This window comes from Sminthopsis crassicaudata, chromosome 3 (genome assembly GCF_048593235.1).
Source record: "Sminthopsis crassicaudata isolate SCR6 chromosome 3, ASM4859323v1, whole genome shotgun sequence".
Lineage (NCBI taxonomy): Eukaryota > Metazoa > Chordata > Mammalia > Dasyuromorphia > Dasyuridae > Sminthopsis > Sminthopsis crassicaudata.
Genome location: NC_133619.1, coordinates 69,757,574 through 69,782,174, shown reverse-complemented (window position 1 = coordinate 69,782,174; position 24,601 = coordinate 69,757,574). Strand labels below are relative to the sequence as shown.

Below are 24,601 nucleotides of genomic sequence, written 5' to 3'. Positions count from 1 at the left end.
ATCATGGAAAACAAATATATATTCAATTAACCTGTAGTTAGTGACAGCATTCTATTCAATTCATTCTAAACATACTTATCTCACCATCAAATAATCAAAACTTTTTTGGTAAGAAAAGAGATGTGACTATCATTTTCATCAGAAGGTGTTTTTTTTTTTTTTTTTATAAAAAGGCCTTTTTATGTAAGAAGTTTATTTTTATTGGTAAAATATTAAATAATATACAGAATTAAAAACTGCACTTACACTTCTGAAAAGAAATAAATCTTGGACAAATTATAAGCTTGTTCCTGAGATTCCCTAAATTTATTCCAGTAGCTGTGCACTCAGACAGTACAAACCTTTATAATATAATCCTTTTCACAAAGTATTACAAAGTTTCTGCAGATTCTTTAATTTTACACACATACAGACACTCACACATGCAAATACAACACTCATACACATATACAGTACACACATACATGTAGAAACCATGTATACATGTGTAGCAAAAAGAAAAATACAAATCCCACGTTTCAGTCTGCAGTGATAAAATCATTTAGCAGAGGTCTTCAACTGGATAAAGAACAGGGTGACTTGTGACATGGCTGGAAAGGCTATATCTGAACTTACATAATAAACCTCATCTTTGGAGGTAAATATTTAAGCCTTTAAAATGACACCCAAACTGAAGAAGCCTGGCAGACAAGGTCTGAGATATCCATATCTATACATATGTCTACATCTATGGTACATACATAGACATAGAGATATATAATATATATAAACAATAGGCTTTCTTTTTTTCCAAATTAGTTTGAAAAAATGAGGTTTACTGGTTTGAACTATTTTTTTGCTTCTAAAACTCAAAAATCCTAGAAATTTGTCAAGCAATTAGTCTGTAACATAGTCTAATTACCTTTGGTATTGTTAAAAGAAAAGATAAATCTAAAATGGCCAAGACACATGGCTACTGTACAAATGTAGCAAACTGCTTTTAAAGAAATGCCACAGAATTTATCTTTTAACTAATTATGTATTTACATAAGAGCAGTTTTCTACAGGGAAACAGGTGTAAAAACACACACACACCAAAAAAAAAAAAAAAAAAAAAAAAAAAAAAAATCAACCCAGCACACTACATATAAATATGTATGATATGTAAAATAATCCTCACTTAAATTTATGAGAATAAGATTGCTCCAAGTAAATTTTTCTGTACTCTCAGAGAGACGATATGTATATATTTTTTAAATGTGTTAAGTGCTTTTCTTTACATTTAAAAAAGTTGTTTTAAAAAGAAAAAAAAGCATTCCTTAATTTGTAACATTGGATAAGAGTCAAAGTAAGAGAATAAGTTTTAAATTTTAAAATGTCAACTTTCAGGCCCATTTATTCATCTAATGTCTCACATATTTAAATGGAAAATTCAGTCTGAATAAATATATTTTGAAATTAGGACTGTGTCTTCCATACTTAATTTCTATAACCTCTTCACTATTGAGTACTTTCTCTTAATTTTTTGCTTTTATATATTTATTTATGGTTCTTTAAAATACTGTGACTTGAAGGTTTTTAAACTTGAAGTTTAAAAACTGTGACTTATTTACTAAGGAATGTATAGGTCAAAAATGGGGTAAAAGTAGACTCCATTTTTTAAAGACTTCTTGGAAAGTATTGCACTTGAACAGAAATAAAATGAAAGGATATTGTGAACTGAATAGCATAAGCAATCATTGTGAATTTGCAAACAGCATGTTTGGAAAGGTCCAACTAAGAAAATCTAGGGAATCCCCAACCTGCAATACCAATAACAATATTTTTTCAAAGCATTTTCTTCCCACAGAAAAAGTTAAAGACTTTTTACTTTACAATTTTTAAAATCTTTCTAAACATTTGCATGAAAAGTTTCCAGTGTCTCATAAAACAATTTATATGTGAGGTCAGGAGGAGAGGAAAAGACAACCAGCAAGTAAAAACCAACAAAAAAGGCAAGCATAACATAGGTCCAATTACAATTTATGGAGTTATATTTTCAGGTACCCTATTTGTGAAAGTGAAAGTGTTACAAAGACTATGTACCTTAATATTTTTCATTAAATTTACTATTTTTCTTTTTTTTTCTTTTTAATATAAAACTACACTTGAGTACAAAAATATGTAAACAGACTATACAGCCAATGAACAAAAGGGGGGGGGACCACAGAGATGGAAAAATTGAAAAAAAAACAGGTAGCCTAGTCTTCAAACTGAGGTAAAGAGACAGAAATAGGGCGAGATTTTACATAATTTAACATAGAAACAATAAAGAGAACTTTGCTACATGGAACAGGAAGTGAATATATTCAAGATCCGAGAGTGCTTGACAGTTATTTAAATTGTTGATCACAGTTTCAGAATTTTAGCTACTACAAAACAAAAAACAACAAAACCCAACTCCTTCCCTTGTTACAGTATATTCAGAAAAAAAAAAAAAAACAACAAACAAACAAACAATAACAACCAAACAACAAAAAACAAACATCCATTTCCAGTAAGTAATGTCAAATCCTGTTAAGTGCATAGTAGGGGATTCAGTGACCTCTACCCCCTGTTCAAGAAGCTTTTCTTACTGTGTGTCACTTGAGGTAATCCGAAGGGCCCAATTCACTGCAAGCTGGCTTATTTGTACTTACATGAAGTCATATCTGTACTTTGTGGTGCTTAGCAGAGGGCCTCTCCATTTTATATTTTATTCACAATAAAAAGAAAACCATAGAAAACTAGTCATCCTTGTACCACTCTTTGTATGGGATAAAGATTAATTCACAAATTTATACAGAGAACACACATTTACAGTGTTGTATGGGAAAAGTGCCCATAAATAGAATTGTGAATATGTTCCCAGGCAGAAAGTGCATGTGATTACCACAAACTTACAGTACTGCAAGAGAAGATTAAATGGGCAGAAAGAATTTTTTTTTTAAATACCATATGGAAATGTCAATTTTAAGTTTCTGAAAGCATAATAAAAATTTATAAGGTCATTTTATTTTGGCCTAACAATATATTATGATGCAGAGGAACACTAGCATATCACAGCTTCTTGGTCATATTTTGTTAGCTTCTTATAACCAGCAGCTCATTTTTAAAAAGCTGTCATACACAAACAAACCTACAGCAGATAATTATATAACGACTGTATATCTCCCACTGACCTTGTATTGGGGGGAATAACAATGTGATCTGACTGCTCACTCTATTCAGTTTTGTTCAAGGACAGTGAATTACCTGACTTTTCAAGACTATTCTATTGAAGATCAGTTAGGAGACTGAGGACTCATGACTAGAATACTAGTCCATTTCTGAGAGTACCAATACAATACTGCATTTTGTTTCAACAAAGAATTAAACTAATAAAACCTTATTATGATACAGAATTCATTCTTCCTAAAAAAATCACACAGCATAATATTTCACAGCTAAGTTTTTTCTCCACTTCAAATCTCATCTGCACAATCTAATAGGTAGTGGTCATTCTGAAATACCATCAAATTTCATAAGAGATATTTTAAAATGATTTAAAAGTTATTTTCTTTAGACAGTTAAGCAATAAATTTCTGTGTTTGCAAGCATATATTACCATAGTAGTTTTGTCCTATTTGTCAAGGCTGAAATATGTGGTGCTCAATTTTTAAGTGATTTTTAATATATATATATATATATATATATATATACATACATACATACATACATATATATATATATATATATATATATATATATATATATATATATATATATATATATATATATATATATATAATAGCTGTCTAGGCCAGTAATTGGATAACTGACTTTCTAAATGTATTTTGAAAGGCACAAATATAATTAAAATTTAGAAATATTTAATACATTAAATTTTAGTATCTTAAGATTCTAGCTACTATAGATTTCAATTAATTTGTAGAAATACAGGGTTTAAAAAAAAAACGCACAATTCAAACTATTCAAACTATCAGGAAAAAATACACAAAAAACCAACATGATTTTTAATTCAATTTTTTTGGGGGGGTGTTGGAGAATTTTCTATTTTAGGATCAGCCTCATTGAAACAGTTCTCATGAAAATCATATAAAAGTTGCTAATTCAGAGCAGAGCCATGTAACTTGTAGAAACTAAAGGCCTGAATGATCAATTTTCAGAAGTGCTATTCATTCTTTAACCAGAGTAAAGAATGTGTACTTTTGAAAATATAGTAAATCTTTCTTATGGTAATTATGTTTTGGTGGTAACAGCTGCTAAACGTTTTGTTTGTTTTTTCCTTTTTTTTCCAAACACCCTAGATAGTGATTTAGAGGTGATATAAATTGTCACACCAAAAAATTATTTCACAAGTATTACTTTTTCTCTGATATAAGTTCTATTTTTCACTTGGAAATAGCAATAGATATTTCATGAGTTTCTGAAATAATTAGCTCAGATACTAATATGCTGGATAAAAGTCAATAAAATTTATGAATGAATTGCTCCCTTTTCCATATATCAACAGAGAAATAAGGATCCTCATTTCTTTCCATTTTGATGGACTCTTCTTAGGAGATCAAACTTTATTTAAATATTTGAATTTGAGTAATAAACTGGTCTTGCAGAAAATCTTTCTACAAGACAGTGACTGGAATACTTGAACAATCACTATACATCCTAAAAAGCTCATGAAAGTTTTGTGTGCTGAGGGAAGCTCCAATATTTTTGTTATACTCTAGCAAATTAAAGAGAGAAAAAAAATAATTAAACATCTCAGGAATCAGTCACAAGGTGTTGTTTTTTCACCATGCATTTTTCCCAACCGTGACAACTATATTTGCATATCAAAAAGTTTTTTAAAAATTTCTTATCAAAGTCTATTTCCCTCATCCATATCTAAAAAAATCCAGTGACTCTGACTCACACTCACCAACTGCTCTTATGTAGGAGGGGCACTCCCTACTTTGCAGTTGGGTATAAATCCTGCTCAGAATAAATCCCATTTTCTCCTTCAAGAAAACTCTCAACAATTAATTTTTTAAAATAATACAAAAATCTCTTTTAATTAGCCTACTGATGACTTTTACTTGTTGACAGCCAATTATAATTTTCTTTTTAGAAGAAATTATCACCAATCAACATATAGGAAGCACACAGCAAAGGCTAGTTCTAGGGGCATAAAGTAGGTAGCTGCCTATGGTGCAATTTGTGAAAGTGATTGAGTTGGTGATCAAGGTTTTTAATATTACTTTTCATAAATGCCCATTTTTAATGCCAGGAAACTGTACTATATTTGACAAGTATTTTTTTCCTTAAGACAAGTCCCATGTGGTTCAATGAAGACTAACATCCTTGATTAGAAAGTAATACACAAGGGGTGCCATTTTCAAATCTTGCCTCAGGCACAACCACCCTTACTTTGTCCTGGCTCTGGAACATTATTTCCCTTCTTAAAAAAGAACCGGAATCAAATGAATATAGATCAATTATTAGAAATGTCTGAATTTTTGCCAAATAAGGAAGTATAGAAGATTGCCCATAATTCTCTCTTCAGTACTTTCTATGACATATAGTTTCACTGAAATAAAGTATATGTAAACAATGCCTATAATAAAATTTCCTACCTGATTATTTGGTATCTAATTGTCACATCTACATTTAGTCATTTTACCTCTTTGTAGAAAATGTCATAATTAAATAGAGTCATTCAGAGCCTTCTCCAATAGTATTATTCTCCCAAAATATTTTCTTCCTACAAAACTTGCAATAATCCTGAATCTATTTGCCACTGTTCATACCTAAGCCAATAACACCTTCGTTATCTAGATCCTTATCCATTTAGGGTAAGGAGAAACGTATATGCCTGCAGCAGCCATATTCTCAAGAATACAGACTAGAAGGACTAGTAAAGCATGAGTGATTTGGGGGACTTATATAAAATTCTTTGGGGTCTATTTATGCACAAAAATATGTTTGTAGGTGACCAAATGAACTAACAGAAAAAAAAGCTGGAAAATTCACAAGCAATGTCAGCAAAAATGTCCAAATAACTTAAGTTCTTAACATATTAGTTGCTGCCCAAAGTGCTTCTTTAAATGAAAATGATTACTACATACACCCCTCTTCCAACTCACTCCAATACTGTTGACTACTGGTCATTTGTCATCTCCAGAAATGTGAAAAAAACAGGAAGAATTGGGAGGACGAGTAATAATTGCTAATTTTTTTTCCTGTTGTGGCTCATTGTCTAAGATCTTATAGTAAAATAAAATTGATGTTCACTACCATAAAGCAGAGAAGAAATACTAAAAGTTGACATTCTAGTATGTTTTTCAATTATGTTTTGATGAATGCTTTTGGATTAAAAAGTGGTCATTACCAATTTATTAGTTTTGTCAAGGTCTCGGAGACAAAAAAGATGAGAAAGAAGAAGTGAGTTAACCAATTCTCCTTAGTTCTGTGTAACTACATTTGTATGAGCATTTAGGAGTTATCTGGATAAGAACTAGAAGATAAAATAGAAAACCAAGTTGAGTTAATACAGAGCAGCTTTTTAATGTCTGAGCCCTATTCATGTTCAGGTTTTTCTATTCTTCATCATTCTTACATTGTACTATTAAAAAATGCATTGTGCTGCATTATACCAAGGCATTTCTATAGTACTTTTCAACTAGTATTTAATGGTATTTCATGTCAAAAATGGCTATCAGGTATAATCTGACCACCATCTATCCCATCCTTCCTAAACATAGATTATATGTTCTTTTTGCTAAGTATGTCCCTGTAAAAATAAACAAAAATTTTAATCACTATACCACTTAGCTGTTCCCTTCTAATGCTGTTGGACTGTGTTGAATAAAATTAGCACCCTCATAAATTTAAAGAACATCTATCTACCTATGCAAAATATCAATGTGTAGTAAGCACAGATAGAAAAGAAGAAAGAAGGGTGTTAAAGGCTTATAGGTCATATTTCACAGAGTTTAAGCAACAGAGGAAATAATTGTTGAAAGCTATTAGGAAATAGGACATTGTAGAGAGCCAGAACGCTGGAGAAGTATATTTGAAAGAAATATACTTGAAAGAAGGTGTTAACTCAGAGGAATTAATGAGACAATGGTTATCTAGTTTAGATATACTTAGTACTTAGCATGGTGATGTAATGGTTCTACAATTGATGTAACTGTAATAGGGTATTTAAACTGAGGACAAAGTTAGCCACAGACATTCTATCTTTGACAAACCTCATGGTAGCCCTCCTGCCTCCTGCACTAAGGTCAGCAAAGCAATAGCCTCTAAGTTAGAGAGGTCAGAGAACAGCAACTGCCTCTCTGTCTCCTTGTATCATCCTCTCACAAGAGGAAATCCATTCTGAGTTGGATCTCCAACAGCCAACTGTCAGGTGGCTCCCGTATATTACAACAGGAAGTAAATGATTTTGGCTTAGAAATCATATAACAATTCTGTTCCTATCCTGGGTCAAAGAAAGGGTGAAGGCAGACTTTGTTACTATGTTTTGTTTTGTTTTTAATCTGCAGTCAGACCAAAATATTGTAGAGCAATTTTCATTTTCCTCAATTTAAATGTATTATATATCAACTCTGGAAAAATAGAATAAATAGCCCTAGTTAATATCAGCACTATGTGTATGTTGTTGGAGGGGTTATGTTTGTTTTTGAGTGCATCTTTTTAATAACCACATTCAGGTCAAACTTAGCATTGCCATTTGGAGTTTTATAGAATAGAAATAGACAGTAGGCAAGACTGAAAAATTTGACTATAGAGCAGAATACTGGGTAGTTGCAAATTCAATAAACTAATACACTATGAGAAAAGAGGTTTCTAGTGTTCTCCCAACTGTCAGCTATAATAGTGTATGCAGCTGACTGGTTTAACACTGTTGCTGATAAAATTACAATTGAATGCATACCTTAAAAAAGAAAAAAAAAACAAGCATATTCTACTACCTGGACATAGTTTATAACTTAAAAAAATATTATTTTTTTTCCAAAGAGCAGCAGAACCCCTCTAGAAAACTACTGCCCCATAGCCATTCCTAAGCTGTATTACTCTGAAAACCAGGTAAAAATGTTAATCATAAAACATGTTAAAAGTAAGGCTGTCAGGGTGTCTACAAAATACCAGTCCCCAAAACTATGGAAAAACAGCAAGTCTAAAAAGGTGCTTCTTTAGTTTAGAAAAATAAGATAGCAGGACATCAAAAGTACTGTAGGTGGTCCTAACCACTTGTGATATGAAACTGCTAAGTGGTACAATGTTCTTTAGATTGTATTAGAAATTCCAGAAAGAGAAGTAAACACAGAACCCATGACCATAGCTCATCCTAGCAAGTATCATTGAAAAGAACATTGTGTTTGATTTATGATCCAAGATCTTTACAGAAAAACAATTTATATTTTGAAAACCTTTCTTCTTTAGAGAGTAAAAATTCCTTATACTCTTTATTTTTTTTTACTTTTGTTATAAGAAAGTTTTACTATGAAAACTTTCCACTTTCCTGTCCAAGATCACCATCCTAAAAATGAATGGCAAATCAGCCTCTTTTAGTTGAACTTAATGTAAGCTGAGTGATTTTTCAAAGCAAGATATAACTTACAGTCAACCACTACAAAAGTGAACTGCCCTTCAATTCCCACAAAATAAGCCAAGTGACAAAAAAAAAAATAGATATTAGCCCCATCCCTTCCCTCCCTCTTTTCCTTCCTGATAGGTAGAGCAAATGAGACTGGGTCCATAAAATAAGAATTATTGACTGTAATATTTTTTCTTTCTTTTTTTTTTTTTTTATAAAGGTTAAGTTAATGTCTGAGGAAGTGGGATTGTAAGTGCAGTATTCTTCATGTGCAGTTCTTTACTTCATAAGGGTCCCCTTTGGAAAGAAAAAAGGCCTAGTGGAATGTGTGCTCCCCTCGGACAATGTGTGATGAGAACTCATAGCGGTCCTGACTTCGGTAGCCACAGATGTTGCATTCTAACGGGTCCCGGTAACCATGACAACCCATGTGAATTGTGTACATGACATGGTCTAGGAATAGGACTCTGCAGTGCTCACACTTGAAGGCTCTAATTTGTTCTCCCTCTCCATTGAAGACCTTGTAGATATCCTTCAGAGAGCCCTTAGAAGCCTTTGTGGCATCCAAAGCCTTAACATCCTCCTTCATGTAAGTTGGGCTTTGCTTCCTCTTGGGATTTAAGGCAGGGTTTCCTTGGTAGGACTGGCGATCATCATGGCTGCTTTCTGAGTCAGTAGAATCCAGGCAGCTATGGCTGGGAGAGGCCTCTCTTTCCTGGGGTCGACTCTTTGGTCTGATTAGAGAAATGGGGCCATCCATGTTGTTCTCGTGACTATCTGAGGTTTCTCTGCTAACGGGCCTTTCTATCCTGTTAGGATGATAGACCTGAGTATAAGCTGAGCTGATGACCGGGGCAACCTCTGCAATTGTGTTTGGTGTGTGCTGCATCAGAGGGTGAAGTGCTTCAGCTCCAAGGTAGGTGATTGCATTGTTGATGGCTTGGTCCATCATGTGAGACTGCATCAGCTCAGCCTCTTTCTCATATGTTAAGTTCATATCAAAGTGAATATCTGGGTAGCCAAATCTCATGAGCTTCTCTCCTAAACAACAACAACAACAACAACAACAAATTGTAAACAACATTGTTTTAGATTACTGAAAGGAGACAAATTCAATGTGACTCTCCAATTTCATAGAATATTTTATCTTCCATTCTTCAATTAACTGTGCTGAAATGAACAACTTCTATTCTATATGGGATTATCCCAAAAGTATAATTAAGTCATAAGATTTCAATAATCATTTGTGTTTAGACTAATACCCCTTTTAAAGATGTGTTTTGGATGACTGCTGATAGCAATAATAGAAAGAACAAAAGTCCTAGTATTATGCCATCATTTTCAGTTTTTAAAATGTTATTTAATATTTTTTCAAAATCAGGTTGTCATTAATGAAAATATAGAATCAATATTCATCATGAGGAAATATTCAAACAGACCTGTGCAAAGAAAAATAATCCCAAAGAAAAAAAGACCCCAGCAAAATAATTAAATATAATTAATCTTCATGAATTACAAGGAAGAAAGAAGAGAGTAATGAGGGAAAACAGTCACCACCATCACAACAAAGTCTTTTTTGTGCAGAACCTAAAACTAGATTAAACTAGTAACAAATGAGCAGATGCCTGTAGATCTATTTTTTGGACCTTTCCAGAGTAGGAGTAATGATCACAGCATATCAGTCACAGTAATATTTTTAGTAATATTTTATTTAATGTCTATTTATTTAATAATACTTTAATAAATTTTTATTTAGTCAATTTAATAATTTTTACATTATATAATAATACTTTAAAGTTCTTCCCTATTCTCTCAATAATCACAGGATCCTGTTAGTCTTTCTATGATTTTCATTAGCACACACGTTAAGACAATACGGTCTCATAATGTCTTTTTAAGGACATGTCTCTGGTTATAATTTCATAACTTTCTCACCCTTTTATATGTTCTGAGCCTAAAACTTAACCACCCAGATTATAGTGCTATGTATATTGCAGGAAGCAGCTAGATGGAGCAGTGGATAGAGTACTGGTTTTGAGAAACTTACTAGCTGTGTGACCTTGGGAAAATCACTTAAATCTGTTTGCCTTAGTTTCCTACCCTGTAAAATGAGCTTATGAAGTTTCATAAATTATAAGAACTTGACAAATATATATTGAATGAATGAAGAAATGGACATGCAGAAATGAAATGAGGGATAGCTCAAAACCTAGAGAGAACAAAAGCAGGTATCACTCTAACTAGAAAAATAGGGAAAATGACCTAAGTAAGTAGGTTCTCCAACCAGGAAGGTCCCACCTGGTTCTACTGCTTTCTTTCTGTCAACTAACTTATCAATATAGTCAAAGTATAAGGGAACATCAGTACAGGGAACTTGACTATTGCTTTTTCCACAGTATGCAAGAAAAGATGAAGCTAATGTAAGCACTCTGGCAGCTGCTTTTTTGCTCTCACTGATAAAAACTTCCTAAGATCCATCCTTAACCTTCTGGAAATGGTATCAAAATCAGTGAGGAAGGAGGACTCCTTAGTTCCACTCCCAGTAAGACTATATCAGGGTAGCTATTCTTATGGGAGGAATGTATTTAAATCAGGGCCTCCTTATAAATTTTGAATAATATCATTTACCAAAATAAAAAAGTGAAGTCTTCCATTAAATGAGAATAAAAGTGTATGGCTGTCTTACTACTTAATTTCTAACTGAAAAAAAAAACCATACCTGAAACTCAATGATTTAAAAACATTATTATTTCCTATATTTTGCCATAGTTATTCAGAACCATAAATGTGATAGTGTGTATATTATAAATATACTATAAATATGTTTTTCATATTGAAAAATATAGTTTATATATATATATATCAATATGCATATTATACAAATGACTTTACATATACATCTATGTAAATATATAGACACGTCTATATAATTGTATATATGAATCAGAAATGCTTTATAAAATGTAAAAGAAAATCTATGCTTGATTTAAAGAATAATTTCTCTCTTTCAGTGATCACTACCTTTCGACAGTTTATTGCATCTTTTAAAAAAATCAGTAATTAAACAGATTGTGGTCTATAATCTAGGATCCTCAGAGGTTTGGTGACCACAAAGAACAGAGACACTGGATAATTAATACATACAGATTTGCACTTTTTATTGTATGACTGACCTTCTAAATGTCATATACTATTTTGGAAAGATGCCATATTTGCTGGAATTTTAGTCCAGAAAGCTGCATAATGAAGAAAACTACAAAAGAATTCTTCCCAAAGACACTGATATAAATTAATCCTTTTTATTACTCCTAGGGAAAGAACCTTATAGTGGGGATTAAAACTAAATAAAATTAAAGAAAAAATATCAAATTACAACATTACTTCTAATTAATGCTACCTCAGTGCCACAGGCTTCAAAGAATCCAAGATAAAACTCGTAAGACTTATTAATTTTACATATATACATATCTATAGTTATGAAGTTAAGAAGCTAAAGAACAAAGAAAAAACATTATGACTAAAGAATATCATTTGAGGTAGAAACTAATATAAGAAAATAAAAAGAGTTTTAAAGAAATTCATTAAATCCAATTATGAAATTATCATTATTTGTGGAATACATTGTAACAAATAAGGAGCCTATTTCATTTAATGTTTCCTTAGGCAAGTGATCACATTTGATTGGTACTATGTTTTCTCTAAAACTGAAAATACTGAAATGTGGTCATGAAGAATGGTAATCAACAAATTCAAAAACAAGAAAAGAAAGTAAAATATTGAAATAGTTGCTGATTAACAGGCAGAGTGTCCATGTTGTTGTGACCTAGTACTTCCTTTACTTCTCTTTCCCTTTTCTCTGACTTTGAGGGAAAAGTAAAAATTTGTGAGTGGAAGAGTACACAGGGACTAAGAACTCCTTTGCACTATTATTATTAAAAAAAACAACTTCAGAAAAACTGAGCTCTTACTTTAAGGTCAAGATAGCAAGGGAGAAACTTAGCACTATATTCTATTATATGGTGGGTTGGCGAGCTAGAAGACAGGGGAAACTGGAGAAGAAAGACTGACAAACCTGAAATAAGCAGTCTCCATGGAAGTTTAAAAAAAAGAACAAGATATAGCCTTCCACAAATCCTTACTCCCATTGCTAGGAATTTCCATTTATCTTTCTATCCCCTCCTACTGTTCATTCCTGCCTTTACACAAGCCACCAGAAAATTGGAAGTCAGGGAAATGTAGCTCCTTATACAAGGATGCTATAAGGAAGGACTGAACTAGAATTATCCATTCTAGGCAAAATAGGCCTACTATCATCAAGTATCCTAGGCATCATCCCTGAATGGCAGCAGCCTTAGTCAAACTGAGACTTGTTGAAGACCTGAGCTTAAAAAGGCCAAGGTTTCCCACTGCATCCAGGACTATCTCTGCTTGTCCAGATCTGTGTCTGGCCATAGGAACCAGACAGCTCTGTAGGGGAAGGTGAGCCAGGTGATCTTGCACTGCCCTCCCTCACTTCAATCCAACTCATCTGCATGTCATTGTCCTCTTCAAGAATGAAAAGACAAATAACAATAACAATTATAACGTTGACCAGGGCAGAGAAAAAGTATAGATTCAGACTATTTTTCTCCTTCCTGTATGCTAATATAAGCAGTGAAAAGGTACTGTGAAAGGAATTAGGGATATGTCTCATTATTAGATTTGTCATTAGTGTATATCTAAGTTAAAATATTTTATGATGATCATTTATGTATATAAAAGTTATTTAATTATAAAACATAATTTGTTTCCATGCATGACATATATAAATATGATATATCTTGGACATATGTTAATGTATTAGATTTCAGATCCAGTTTTCTCCAGGTTTTAAGCTGTGATCTTATATTTGTTCTCCATTTAATAGAAATTATTACAAAGTATGATCTTTATGAGTTAAAACTAGCATTTCAAAGAACATGTATTTAGTAGAGACTTTTCTTTGAATAGGTTCAGAAAATTATATAGTTTCTTCATGGTTTTTTATATATACTACTTAGCATTTTATTATCCTAAGTCACTGCTCAAAAGTCCTTTTATTTGAGAGGGATTTCTTATTTTAATCCTATCTTTAGTTACTCATACTACTCATATGCTTCATTTTGTTGAAAGGGTATTTATTTAATAGATTTGAATCTACTCAAAACTGAAAAATTACTTGCATATTAAGATTAATTTATTATTTCTAAAGTTACCATTGTAAAAAGTATTTGACAAGCTTACCCACAAACTTCTGTGGGGTGGAACTTTTACGTTTTCCCATATTCCCTGTCAGCTTTTCTATGACAGCAGGTCTCTCAAAAGGCACCAGAGAAATATTGTTGTCCATCACTGGCTCTTGTTCTTTACAGTCTTCCATAGGAGGTACTACATAAAACCAAAAAATTACAGCAAATAAATCTTTTTTGTAAATAAAAAAGAGAAGAAAGAAAACTGAAAAAATAGCTACAAAGATGTGAATGTTCTTCCCTCAACAAATAGCAAAAAATCAACATTGTTCATTAAGCTATACACTAATATATATATTTGGTTTTCAATGTTTCAACATACACAAAAAGCAATTTTTATTTAGCAACATCCCTTGCATCAATGATATAAGTTGTTACCTCTATTGGTGGTAAAAGCATTCATCTTGTTTCTTACCTTATTTCTCTGAAAAAATTTTAAAACATTGATTAATATTAATACTACTTTAAGACTTGAGAGTGTTTTCAAAGTTTTGGAGTTTAATTTTAAAAAGAATTAATATCAACTGATTAAACTTTGCAGTGATACACAACAGCATCACAATACATGAGTACTTTTACCTTTCAGGTGTTTCCTAATGGAAAGAGAAGTTCACCGTTCCAAATTCTAAATCTGCAGGGTCTTTGCCCTGCTGCCAGTTATTTGAAAACTTCTAGAAAGCAGTCTTCATGAAAGAGTTCTAGTTCTATGTTATTATGCTTAATAATAATAATAACAATAATATGCTTACATTAAGAAAAGCTAAACAGGCTAAAATAATGTTTTGAAATGACACATTGGTTTACTGAACTACTGCTCTAATTCTTGGAGCCAAAATTCCCTGCTGATTCCTCTTTATTTCATTTCTTCTGGAGCTCTTCTTCCACAACCACTGTGGTCTAGTACCCAGACCTTAAGCATGCAGATGTTTGTTGGTACAATATAATGCAAACAAAGTGTCTATAAAAGCATTGCTTTTGACTGTCAGCACTGTCAGAGAACCTTAACTAAAGGAGAAGATGAACGTCTGGAGCAGTTCAGATCAACTTTTCACAGCTAATATTCACAATAGAGTTCCCCCAACCCCAGGCTTTCCACTTGCTCTTGTGCCAGTCCTATTTGGAAAACCATGCGCGTTGTGCCTCAGGATTCAGCCTGCACTGTAAAATTATTTACTCCACTGCTTTCATTTGTACAGGATGCTCCCACTGAGAAACACAATGGCTTCTCACTTGCAAGGGAATCCAGCTGGCACCAGCAAAAATGAAGTGGAAAAACAAGAGAGCAAGAGACGAAAGTTGAGAAAATTCACTACACAATGCAGGTGACCTATTTAATAGCTAATGCAGATTACTAAATTTGCCAAAATCAAAAGTGGAATTGGGGAAGGACTTTTAAATGTGGGGCAGGTTCAAGGGAACCCAGAGTCATTTTATCTAAGTCTGACTAATCAATATGCACTCTGATCAGATGGGTTAAAGAACATTTGTTGCTGTTATGCACTTTACAGAAGATCATAAAGGACAAAGAAATTTGTAAATTGGGGAAAAAATCATGATGAAATTAGAGGCAAAACAATATGTGGGAATTTAAGTCCTAAATACAGTGCAATTTATGAACCAATTTTACTATAAACTTTTGTTTCTAAAGAAGTCCTGAGATAGAAGAGAAAAACAACCCAAGTTCATTCTTTTTCTCAAACATAGCAAAAACTGATTTTTGAGGCCTGTCCCAAGTTGAGTAAATTAACTGGTATTGAAATAAATACTATAAAAATGGATAGTTTTGATACAAATCTTGCCTTGAGTTTTTTATATCTGTAAAAGCCCAATATTCAAAATGAAACTGAGAAGTATGGAATAAGACTGAATACACCATAATCATCCACAAAGACTAAACTCAGTTTAGCTTCAATGAAACTCATGAATTGAACATGGACTGTAGCATTGCTCAGTTTTCACTCAAAACACAGCTAATTATTTTAATGTTAATTCTGTTTCTACCATATCAACAACTTATTATGACTGATGACTTGTTGATCAAGTAATTATATATACCATTAAGAAAGGCCAGTATAAATTCTTCAACTTGGCTGATCATTTTTTTTTCTTTTTCAGAAAATTCAACGTGGCTCATCAGGATATTCAGGGACACATTTCATGAAATACAAATTCACATTTAAAGATGGCTGAAGAATTCTGCTATTCCTATAAGAATATTTACTTATTGCCTACTTTTTAAAACATATTTTCACTTCTAAGATGAATATATACCAGAATAATCACTTCTTTCATATTATTTTGGTTTTGGGTGAAAGTTTGATTTGGACCAGTGATTAAATCAGTGTAGAGAATTCCCAATGTAGAAATTTTTCCCACCTATGCAGATCTACAACTCTGTAACTTATTGCTACTGTCAATATGTCTGAGTAACTTACACATGGGCACATACCTCACACAGATGAGAGGTGGGGTTTGACTCTGAGGCTGGCCCTTTACTTATCTATTATGCCGTGGTCCCTCTTTTCTATTATTACTATGAGAACATTGAGAATACATGAAAAGAAAAGCTTATGTCAAGGCTTTCTTTCATTACATGATAGGCAGAGTTTAAACAATTCAAATACAAACTTCAAACATTGTAACATTTCTGTTTTTTTAAATGCCACATTAGAAAATAAGCATGAATCATTAATTCATCTTATCCATCCATTTCTCTTTCTCTTTATCTCTCTTCCTTTCTTCTCTCTCTCTTTCTCTGTCTCTGTATCTTTCTTTCTCTCTCTCCTCTCAATATTAAATTAAATGTTTAACTAGAAAGATGGATGATCAGTTTCTTAATTGTCAGATTTGTTAGTTTAACTAAATTTCTTTAGCCTCAATCTTTCTGTAGCATTTGACAGTTTGGTTTATTTGAAGATTAAGGCAGTTTAATAATAGTAGTTATAGTACAGTGATATACTTGGAATCAACATAATCTAAGTTCAAATCCTGTCTCATACATTTACTGTATGACCTTGAGTTTCCCCAAATCTAACTTGGAAATACCGATAATATATCTCAAAGGGTTGTCATAATAGTCAAATTAGATATTTATATAGAATTATTATTCTTATCGCTATTGTTATTGACCATCTTTTCCTCCTAGGTTATTTTTCCTCTATGAGTTTGATGACATTGTATTCAGTTCTTTCTTTGGCTGGATCATCATCACACCCCTACCTGTGGGTATATCCTGGAGCTCTACATTCAATCCTCTTCTGTCCCTACATTCTCTTGGTGATTTCAGCAGTTTCAATAGATTTAATTATGTCTAGGGAGAAGGACTCACAGATCTATCTATCTATCTATCTATCTATCTATCTATCTATCTATCTATCTATCTATCTATCTATCTATCTACACAACCCAAGTTTCTTCCTAATCACATTTCACCATCTATTTACAGGATATTTCAAACTGGACGGTCTGATGACATCACACACTCAACATGTTTAAAACAGAAATCAACTCATGCTTCCTTCTCTATCTGAAAACAATGGTATTCCAATTGACTCTTAATTCTCTATCATCCCATATGATCTAAAAAGCTGACAAATATTCCCAATTTTATTTCAACAATATTCTTTGTATTCAATTTTTTGTACTCACACAGATATTATATTAATTTAGTATCTCTTCATCTATCTTAATGACTAAAACAATTGCTTCTATTTCCTCTCCTTGCCTCTCCCCACTCCAATCTATCTTCCATAGAGTTGCTATAGTGATTTCTTCAGTGCACTTCAGTAACTCCCCTTTTTAATACACTCAGTGTCTCTCTACTATCTTTAAAATAAAATTAAGACTTCTCTGGTTAACTTTTAATGTTCTTCACAATCTGGCCTCAAACTATCTTACTAGCCTTATTAAAAACCATTCCATGTTCTTTAATCCATGGTCCTGAAAAACTGGATTTTTTTTCCCATTTCACACATTTGTACTTTATCTACTCTTTGTCTTTTCATTAGACCATAATTCAAATCTCATCCCAACCCCTAAATTCCTTCAAAGTTCAGCATAATCACCCATGATATTTTTCATGATCATGGCAAGGATCCTTGGCATTCTCAGACCATATTGTATTGAACCATGTTTTATGTATTTTTTATTTATTTAGCATATATACATTTATATTTAATATGTACACATTATCTCCTCTATAAGTTATGTAAAATTTTGAGAGCAGAAACTATCTGATTTTTCTTTGCATTCCCACTATAAAAAACAGTACCTGATACATAGTAGGTACTTAATATATTATTGTCAATTGACTGATGAAATGGAAAAATCCGAAAAGAAAAAATACAAAGTTGTTATAACATCTCTAATATGAGATAGCAAAACCTATAGGAGAAAAAAATGTGCTTTTGAGTTAGTTGATAAATAAATATTTACAACTAAGTAGGAATAACCAGGGACAATGTAAAGGCTATGAAAAACAAACAGATTATACCCAAAATAAAAGCTGAGTCAGCTATAAATTACTTATATTAATGGGCTGATTTATCTTAATAATTCTCTTCTGCTTTGGCAAACAGTTTTTGTTTTCCTTGAGTATTCATCAATGAATGATGAGGAAAAGTAGCCCCAAAGAATGCTAGACAGGAAGGGTTGGGCGGCTTGATAGAAAAAATGTATATAAACTGAAAAATAATAAAATGTATAATTCAGATACAGTTAAATGTAAGATAATCAGAATGCCAGAAGCATTGTTTTATCAATCACATTCAGGCAACTTTGAGAAAATTAAAATTATTTCAATGGTCTTCTGTATTTGTAGATTTACTTCTCTGATACTTAAACTACCTCAAAAGATCTGAGGTTCCACCAATGTCTTAGTACATGATCCTTCTATATTGTTGTGGCCACGTGTTCTGCCATCGTGGAAAAGTCCAAGAACCACTTGATTTGATATCTGCTCTCTAACTTACAGCTCTAATAGAATCTCTGTGGAAGAAACAGTAAATAGTCTATACATAATTACACAGTGCCAGACTATAATCAATAAAAACCTCTTTAATAAAGTTTTGCCATGGAGAACTTGTGGATAAACTTGAGATGAGCCTTATGCATCTGAAGTACTTTGGGTTCACATTCAAAAAAAAATCAAAACAAAAATGGCTTCATTTCACAATTAAATCTCTAGTTTGGTTTCTTATCTTCTGCTTAATCTATTTCCATCCCTTGTAGTGATACCTTTACTTATATAGAAAAATATTCAGGAAGGGAGAGTATGGGGAAGTGCCAGGTAGCCAGAAATGCTTGCTTGATTCCTCTCTCCCTTTTCATTCTTTTCCTCTTCCTCTGCTTTTACTTCTTGCTTATGAATGTCACCATGACACATAATACATGATTTCTAGTAACCTCTTAAACAAAATAATAATTTAAATAATATTTTAAAATTTCCCTAGACTCCAAGAGGTTGAATTTGTTCATAGTTTGAAACAAGGTTCAAATCCAGGTCATCTACTCCAACCAATACTATACACTATACCTCCCTGAATTTCCTAAAACTATCCAAATTCAACAGTGACTTAGTATTTCCTAAGTGCAAGAATGGATAATTAACTAGGGAGAGAGAAGAATACATTAGGGGTGGACTGGGGGGAAGTAAAAATCTATGTAGTAGTACTTTTTAGGGGATAAGACTATATAATAGTAAATATGTATTCAAGTAATAACCTTTGAGTGAAACTATTTTTCCAAGTATTCCCAAGCTTGTTAGAACAACATAAATCCTTAATAGTTTTTAAACAGCTGACTTCAGATTCTCCTAAGGTCAAAGAAAGGAATAAAATATTCCAAGAATCTCCCAACATCTGTTCCTCTAGGGATAACTGGTATTTGTAATGGATTCTAAGGAAATTCTAGAGGACTAAAGGAAACCAAATTATATGTAGTCAAAAAACCATCTGTTTTTCAAAAACAAAATGTCAGATTCTCTCCAGAGTACTCACAGGTAGTAAGATAGGTGGTATTAATTCTTTCAAAGTAATTAGCACATTACTCTGTATAAGAGCTATCCTAGAAGTTTAAGCTAACACTCGTATTTCATTTACTACTACAAACTGATCTAGTTGTTAGGGAAGAATGAAGCCCAGTGTGTCTCTTCTGATCATATAAATAAATAATCCTCAGTCTTTTAAGATAACTCTATGCCAACAGCTTATCATTGGTTGTTTAATCCAAATAATAGTTAGCAGTTATATTGTGCTTTAAGGTCTGCAAAACACTTTGAATACATTATCTCATATATAAGTAACTACATACAGTATTATATCATAGTTCCCTATCAGGTATTTCACCAACGAGAAGAAACCTCCTCTTAAATTTCAGAACTTTTCCTAATTAGGACAAAAAGAATATCCCTGAGAGTAACAGAACTAAAAAGAACCAAATTTTATAGTGATCTCCACAAATACCACTAAAAATAAAAGCCTTCTATTCCAATCTAAATAAATCAAATGCAAAAAAGATTAAAATGTAATAAATTAATTTAAAATATAAAATACTGATTTTTTTCTATGAAAAGATAATATCAATTTTTGGTAGTCAATGAGTAAAAAAAGATGACAAAAATCTCCATATCTAAAGATGTGAAGTTTCTTTTAATTTATAGATATTCTTTCTTCATTATTGGCAAAAAACCCAAAAAAACCAAAACTACTCCACTATTTTGTTTTAGATGTTCTGGTCTTTAATTTCATGTGTGTGTGCTCAATTCTGGGGTATGTGTATTGATTACAATAAAATAAACTGATTAAATAATTTACATTTTTCACCAAAAAAAAAAAAACCACAATAATTCAAAAATTAAGTTGTAAAATTTATTTGTTGTATCTTTGGTCACCAGAATAATGTGAGATAGTAAAAAAAATGCACATAAATAAACTTTATCTTAAGCCAATTCATTCTTTTGAAAAACTTAAGAGTTGTTTGGCACTATTTCTAAAGGCCATGGTTCAGTCAATAGGAAAAAAAGTATGACCTTTTTAAAAATTTCATAGAGCAATCCCAAGGTGTCATCATAGATCTCAATGTCAAAAGCATACCAAATCATATTGTTTATACTACCTTTTAAAAATCACAAAAACACATGTAACTTATGTGTAAAGAATACAAAGACTCAATTTACCTCTAATATATAATGGAGAAATTTTACCCATAGAACATAATGCTCTAAAAGGATTATAATGTTAATTATTTAACATATTTGGAGGTTACTTATATCTTTAGGGAAATAAGTTAAATGAGAAAAACAGAACAACAAAAGTCATGGTAGAGAAGTCAATAAAAAGTCCTGAATGTCATTTCCACCCACCATGGTGACTCATGACCTGCCCAGAAGCCTCCATACTGACATTCTGAAGATAATTGTGGCAACGTTCCTTGTGTTCCTCCAATGAACTGCGCTGTTTGTAGCTCCGTCCACAGTAGTTACACTTGTGAGGTTTACCCACTGCAAAAAGAAGAGAGCTAAGCATTAGTATACCACGTCTCCTCCAAAACCAAACCAGTTCTTAGAGTTATTGTAGCCCAGAAAGGCACTTTATACATGTTATTTAAGCACAAGTATAGTATCATTCTCCACAAATACAAAAAAAGAAAAAAGATGGCAGTCTATAAAGCTGACAATACTTCCACTGGTAATAGGGGAAATCCGGAATCAAGTTCATGTTTTGACTAAATCCCATGCCATGATAGGCCAATCAGATAAACTTTCTTTAAAATATCTGCACACTGTTCCCACTGATAATCCCAGAAGTGGTTCTTGTTAGTCTCTCTTACTGTGCTATGAATCAAATCAGGAACATCAGGAAATGACCTCTCTTTCCTCTAAACTCCAGAGATACTTAAATTCTACTGATATTTTACATGTTTTCCTATTAAAAAGATTCACTCTGTGTTTCATTACAATTGTATCTTATATGTGTGTTAAGATTCCAAGCCTACCTAAAAGCAAGAAATATTCATTTTGGCAAGTAAATAATATTAGAGAAAACTGTCTCCTTGCAAAAATACAGGAAACCTTGCAAAAGAAAACTGATGTAAGGCAGAATAAAAATGAAAAAATAAAATAAAATAATGAGGAAAAAAGAGGGTGGAAAATAATAGTGTCCCTTCTCTATTCCTTGTTCTAAACGAGTAAGATTTAGTCAAAAGTGGACAACTTTGCAGTAGAACTAAGTGAAGAGATTCTCTTTATATCTCTATTCTAATAAAATCAGGAATATGGACATTTTGTTTAATGAAGATTTAATTGCCAGTCATTACCTAGTTAGGTTTAGTAACGTACTAAAATATTTGGTTTACACATTTAAAAGTAATTTACCTTCTCTAGAAAAAAAAATCAACCTCAACATTGGCTAAATACATTTCAAAGTATAGGAACTTATCAGGAAGGTATAGAGAACTTTTAAACTTCTTGGTTTTAGATAGAAATTCAATTTGACATAAACATCACAAAAGCTTTAAAGGAGTCTTGATCAGTCACTTCAGTTGTTTAGCTGGTACCAATCAGAACAAGAACATGAGTTTGATTCCAAGAAGGAATCAGTTTTGCTTAGAGAAACATACCTCCAATCTGGGCTAAAATTACATTCTTAATAGCAATAGCAAACTATTCATAAGGAGGAACTAAGGGACTACAAATGATCCATTTCAACTCATATTGGTATATACATATATTGTATTTAACAAATACTTTAACATATTTAACATGTATGGAACTACCTGCCATCTAGGGGAAGGGTGGAGGGAAGGAGGGGAAAAGTTGAAACAAAAGTTTTTGCAAGGCTCAATGATGAAAAATTACCCATGCATATATTTTGTATATAAAAAGCTATAATAAAAAAAAGTTAAAAAAAACCTCATATTGGAAAAATAATTCTCTGTACATATACCAAAATAATCCCTCATTCAAAATGTTGAAAATTTTTCAATTACACATCCAAATAACATGTATTCTACTTTGTTTTTGTCATGATATCACAAACTTTGCCCATTCCTGATAAAGATTAAAATACAGTTCACACTTTTCTAGTTGAAAAAAACAAAACAAAACCTGGAAATAGCTATCATTTCTCCCTAAATTGTGAATACTACACAACAAATAAATAATGTTTAGTGATACTTCCATCCAAAATGTGCAGCATAATATAATTAAATTTCATGAAAATGTATATCTTTATTGATATCCTTCTCATATCTATAAACAAAGATGTTGTTAATATTACTTCACTACCAGTAAGTCAGACATCTTGGATTGTTTCTTTGTGAGAGGATATAGATTTGCACTGGGCCAATTAACAACTAGTTCTAGAAGGCCCACAATATGCAATCTATCCACATCTCATCCAGTCCAACTGGAACCAAGAATATTCTGTCTACAAAATAGCTAGATAAGATTCAGAAATTTCCACCACTTTCTAATTCACATTTATGTAGTACTTAAAATTTATAAGGCATTATCCTCCTAAGAACCCTAAAGGACAGGTAACACTGTATATTATCTTTATTTTATTTTATAGATAAAGAAACTGAGGCTTAAAGAAAGCAAAAGACTTCTCCATAAAAATAAGGTTAGAAACTATGTCTGAGGTACCTAAGTGGCACAGTACATAGAATTCTGGGAATGGAGGGAGGAAGATCAAAGTTCAAATGCAGCCCCAGATATTTAATGGTTGTGTGACACTGGGCAAGTCATTTAACCTGTGTTTGTCTCATATTCCTCAACTATAAATGGGGATAATAAAAACTAGTACAGCTTTCAGGGTTATTATGGAAATGAAATGACATAATACTTGTAAAGCACTTTAGCCCAGTGCTAGAAAGCACTATGAAAATGTTTGTTACCTTCTCTCCCCAAATGGCAAAAATCTTGGAATGCGCATACTAACCTTGATTCTATTGATCATTTTACCTGCCTTTTGTGTGTATAATAATCCTTATTATTCTTCAAAAAATTACTACTCAATCACCTAAAAAGCACATAATAGCATTTCTATTACAAAATTTTTCCTATTATACCAATCCTAACTGTAGTTCAGAATATTTCTTTAAACAGAATCATTCTCTTCTATTCAAGGCCCAGATGAGATATTTAAACATCTCTATTGAAGTTTATAGTTTATAGGTTGTCTTTTTTCCCCTGGAAGAGTAAAATCACATAGTGCTGGTTGAAAAAAAATTAGTACATCAGAGACTCTTGATTACCTTTTGAATTTCTAAACAACAAATTTTTGGGTTTTGTCAGTATATATGTTTTAACCTGTAAATAAATTAATTACTCCATTCAGACTTAAACAGGTCATAATCTGTAAAATAAGTTCCCATTTTTTATAAGTAGAAGGAAAAAATTTTAAAGAAATAAAATTGGGGGGAAATGTTTTTGTAAGCTAAAAGAAAAATTTAAGAAAATTTCTAAAGTTATTATTCTAATAATCTATAAGTTATGATGATATAGATATTATATATTGTGTAAACATATTACATACATTAACATATTTCACATATAAAATTATTATGTATTATAAGTATTATGAAAATGCTATTTAATTTTTAAAATTTCTTAGAACTGTCTGTAGTAAAAGTTTCTATGCCCTAGGATATTTTTTATTTATCTCTGTAGCACAAATTATAGATTATGAGTCTTATGTATGTTTTTGTTTAAAATGACACTTTTTCAGATAGTTTAAAATAATAAACAAATGGT

At 31.9% G+C, this 24,601-nt stretch overlaps 1 protein-coding gene and 1 long non-coding RNA gene across 19 annotated transcripts in view; one reads left to right on the top strand and one right to left on the bottom strand.

Moving 5' to 3' along the window:
* Positions 1 to 8,764: 8,764 nt before the first annotated feature.
* Positions 8,765 to 24,601, bottom strand: part of IKZF2 (IKAROS family zinc finger 2) — a 187,524-nt gene continuing 171,687 nt past the window's right edge. For all 18 annotated transcript variants that reach the window (XM_074298784.1, XM_074298790.1, XM_074298775.1 and 15 more), the window contains 3 exons: positions 21,209 to 21,346; positions 13,844 to 13,987; positions 8,765 to 9,622 (listed from right to left, as the gene is read on the bottom strand). In XM_074298784.1, coding sequence (XP_074154885.1) covers positions 8,898 to 9,622; positions 13,844 to 13,987; positions 21,209 to 21,346 — 1,007 coding nt within the window. In that variant the 3' untranslated portion in view covers positions 8,765 to 8,897. The remainder of the gene's footprint in view (positions 9,623 to 13,843; positions 13,988 to 21,208; positions 21,347 to 24,601) is intronic.
* On the top strand, positions 9,017 to 16,665 carry LOC141560518 (uncharacterized). Its single transcript, XR_012487736.1, has 4 exons — positions 9,017 to 9,170; positions 9,398 to 9,497; positions 15,045 to 15,170; positions 15,964 to 16,665. It is a non-coding gene; the product is annotated as an uncharacterized LOC141560518 (long non-coding RNA).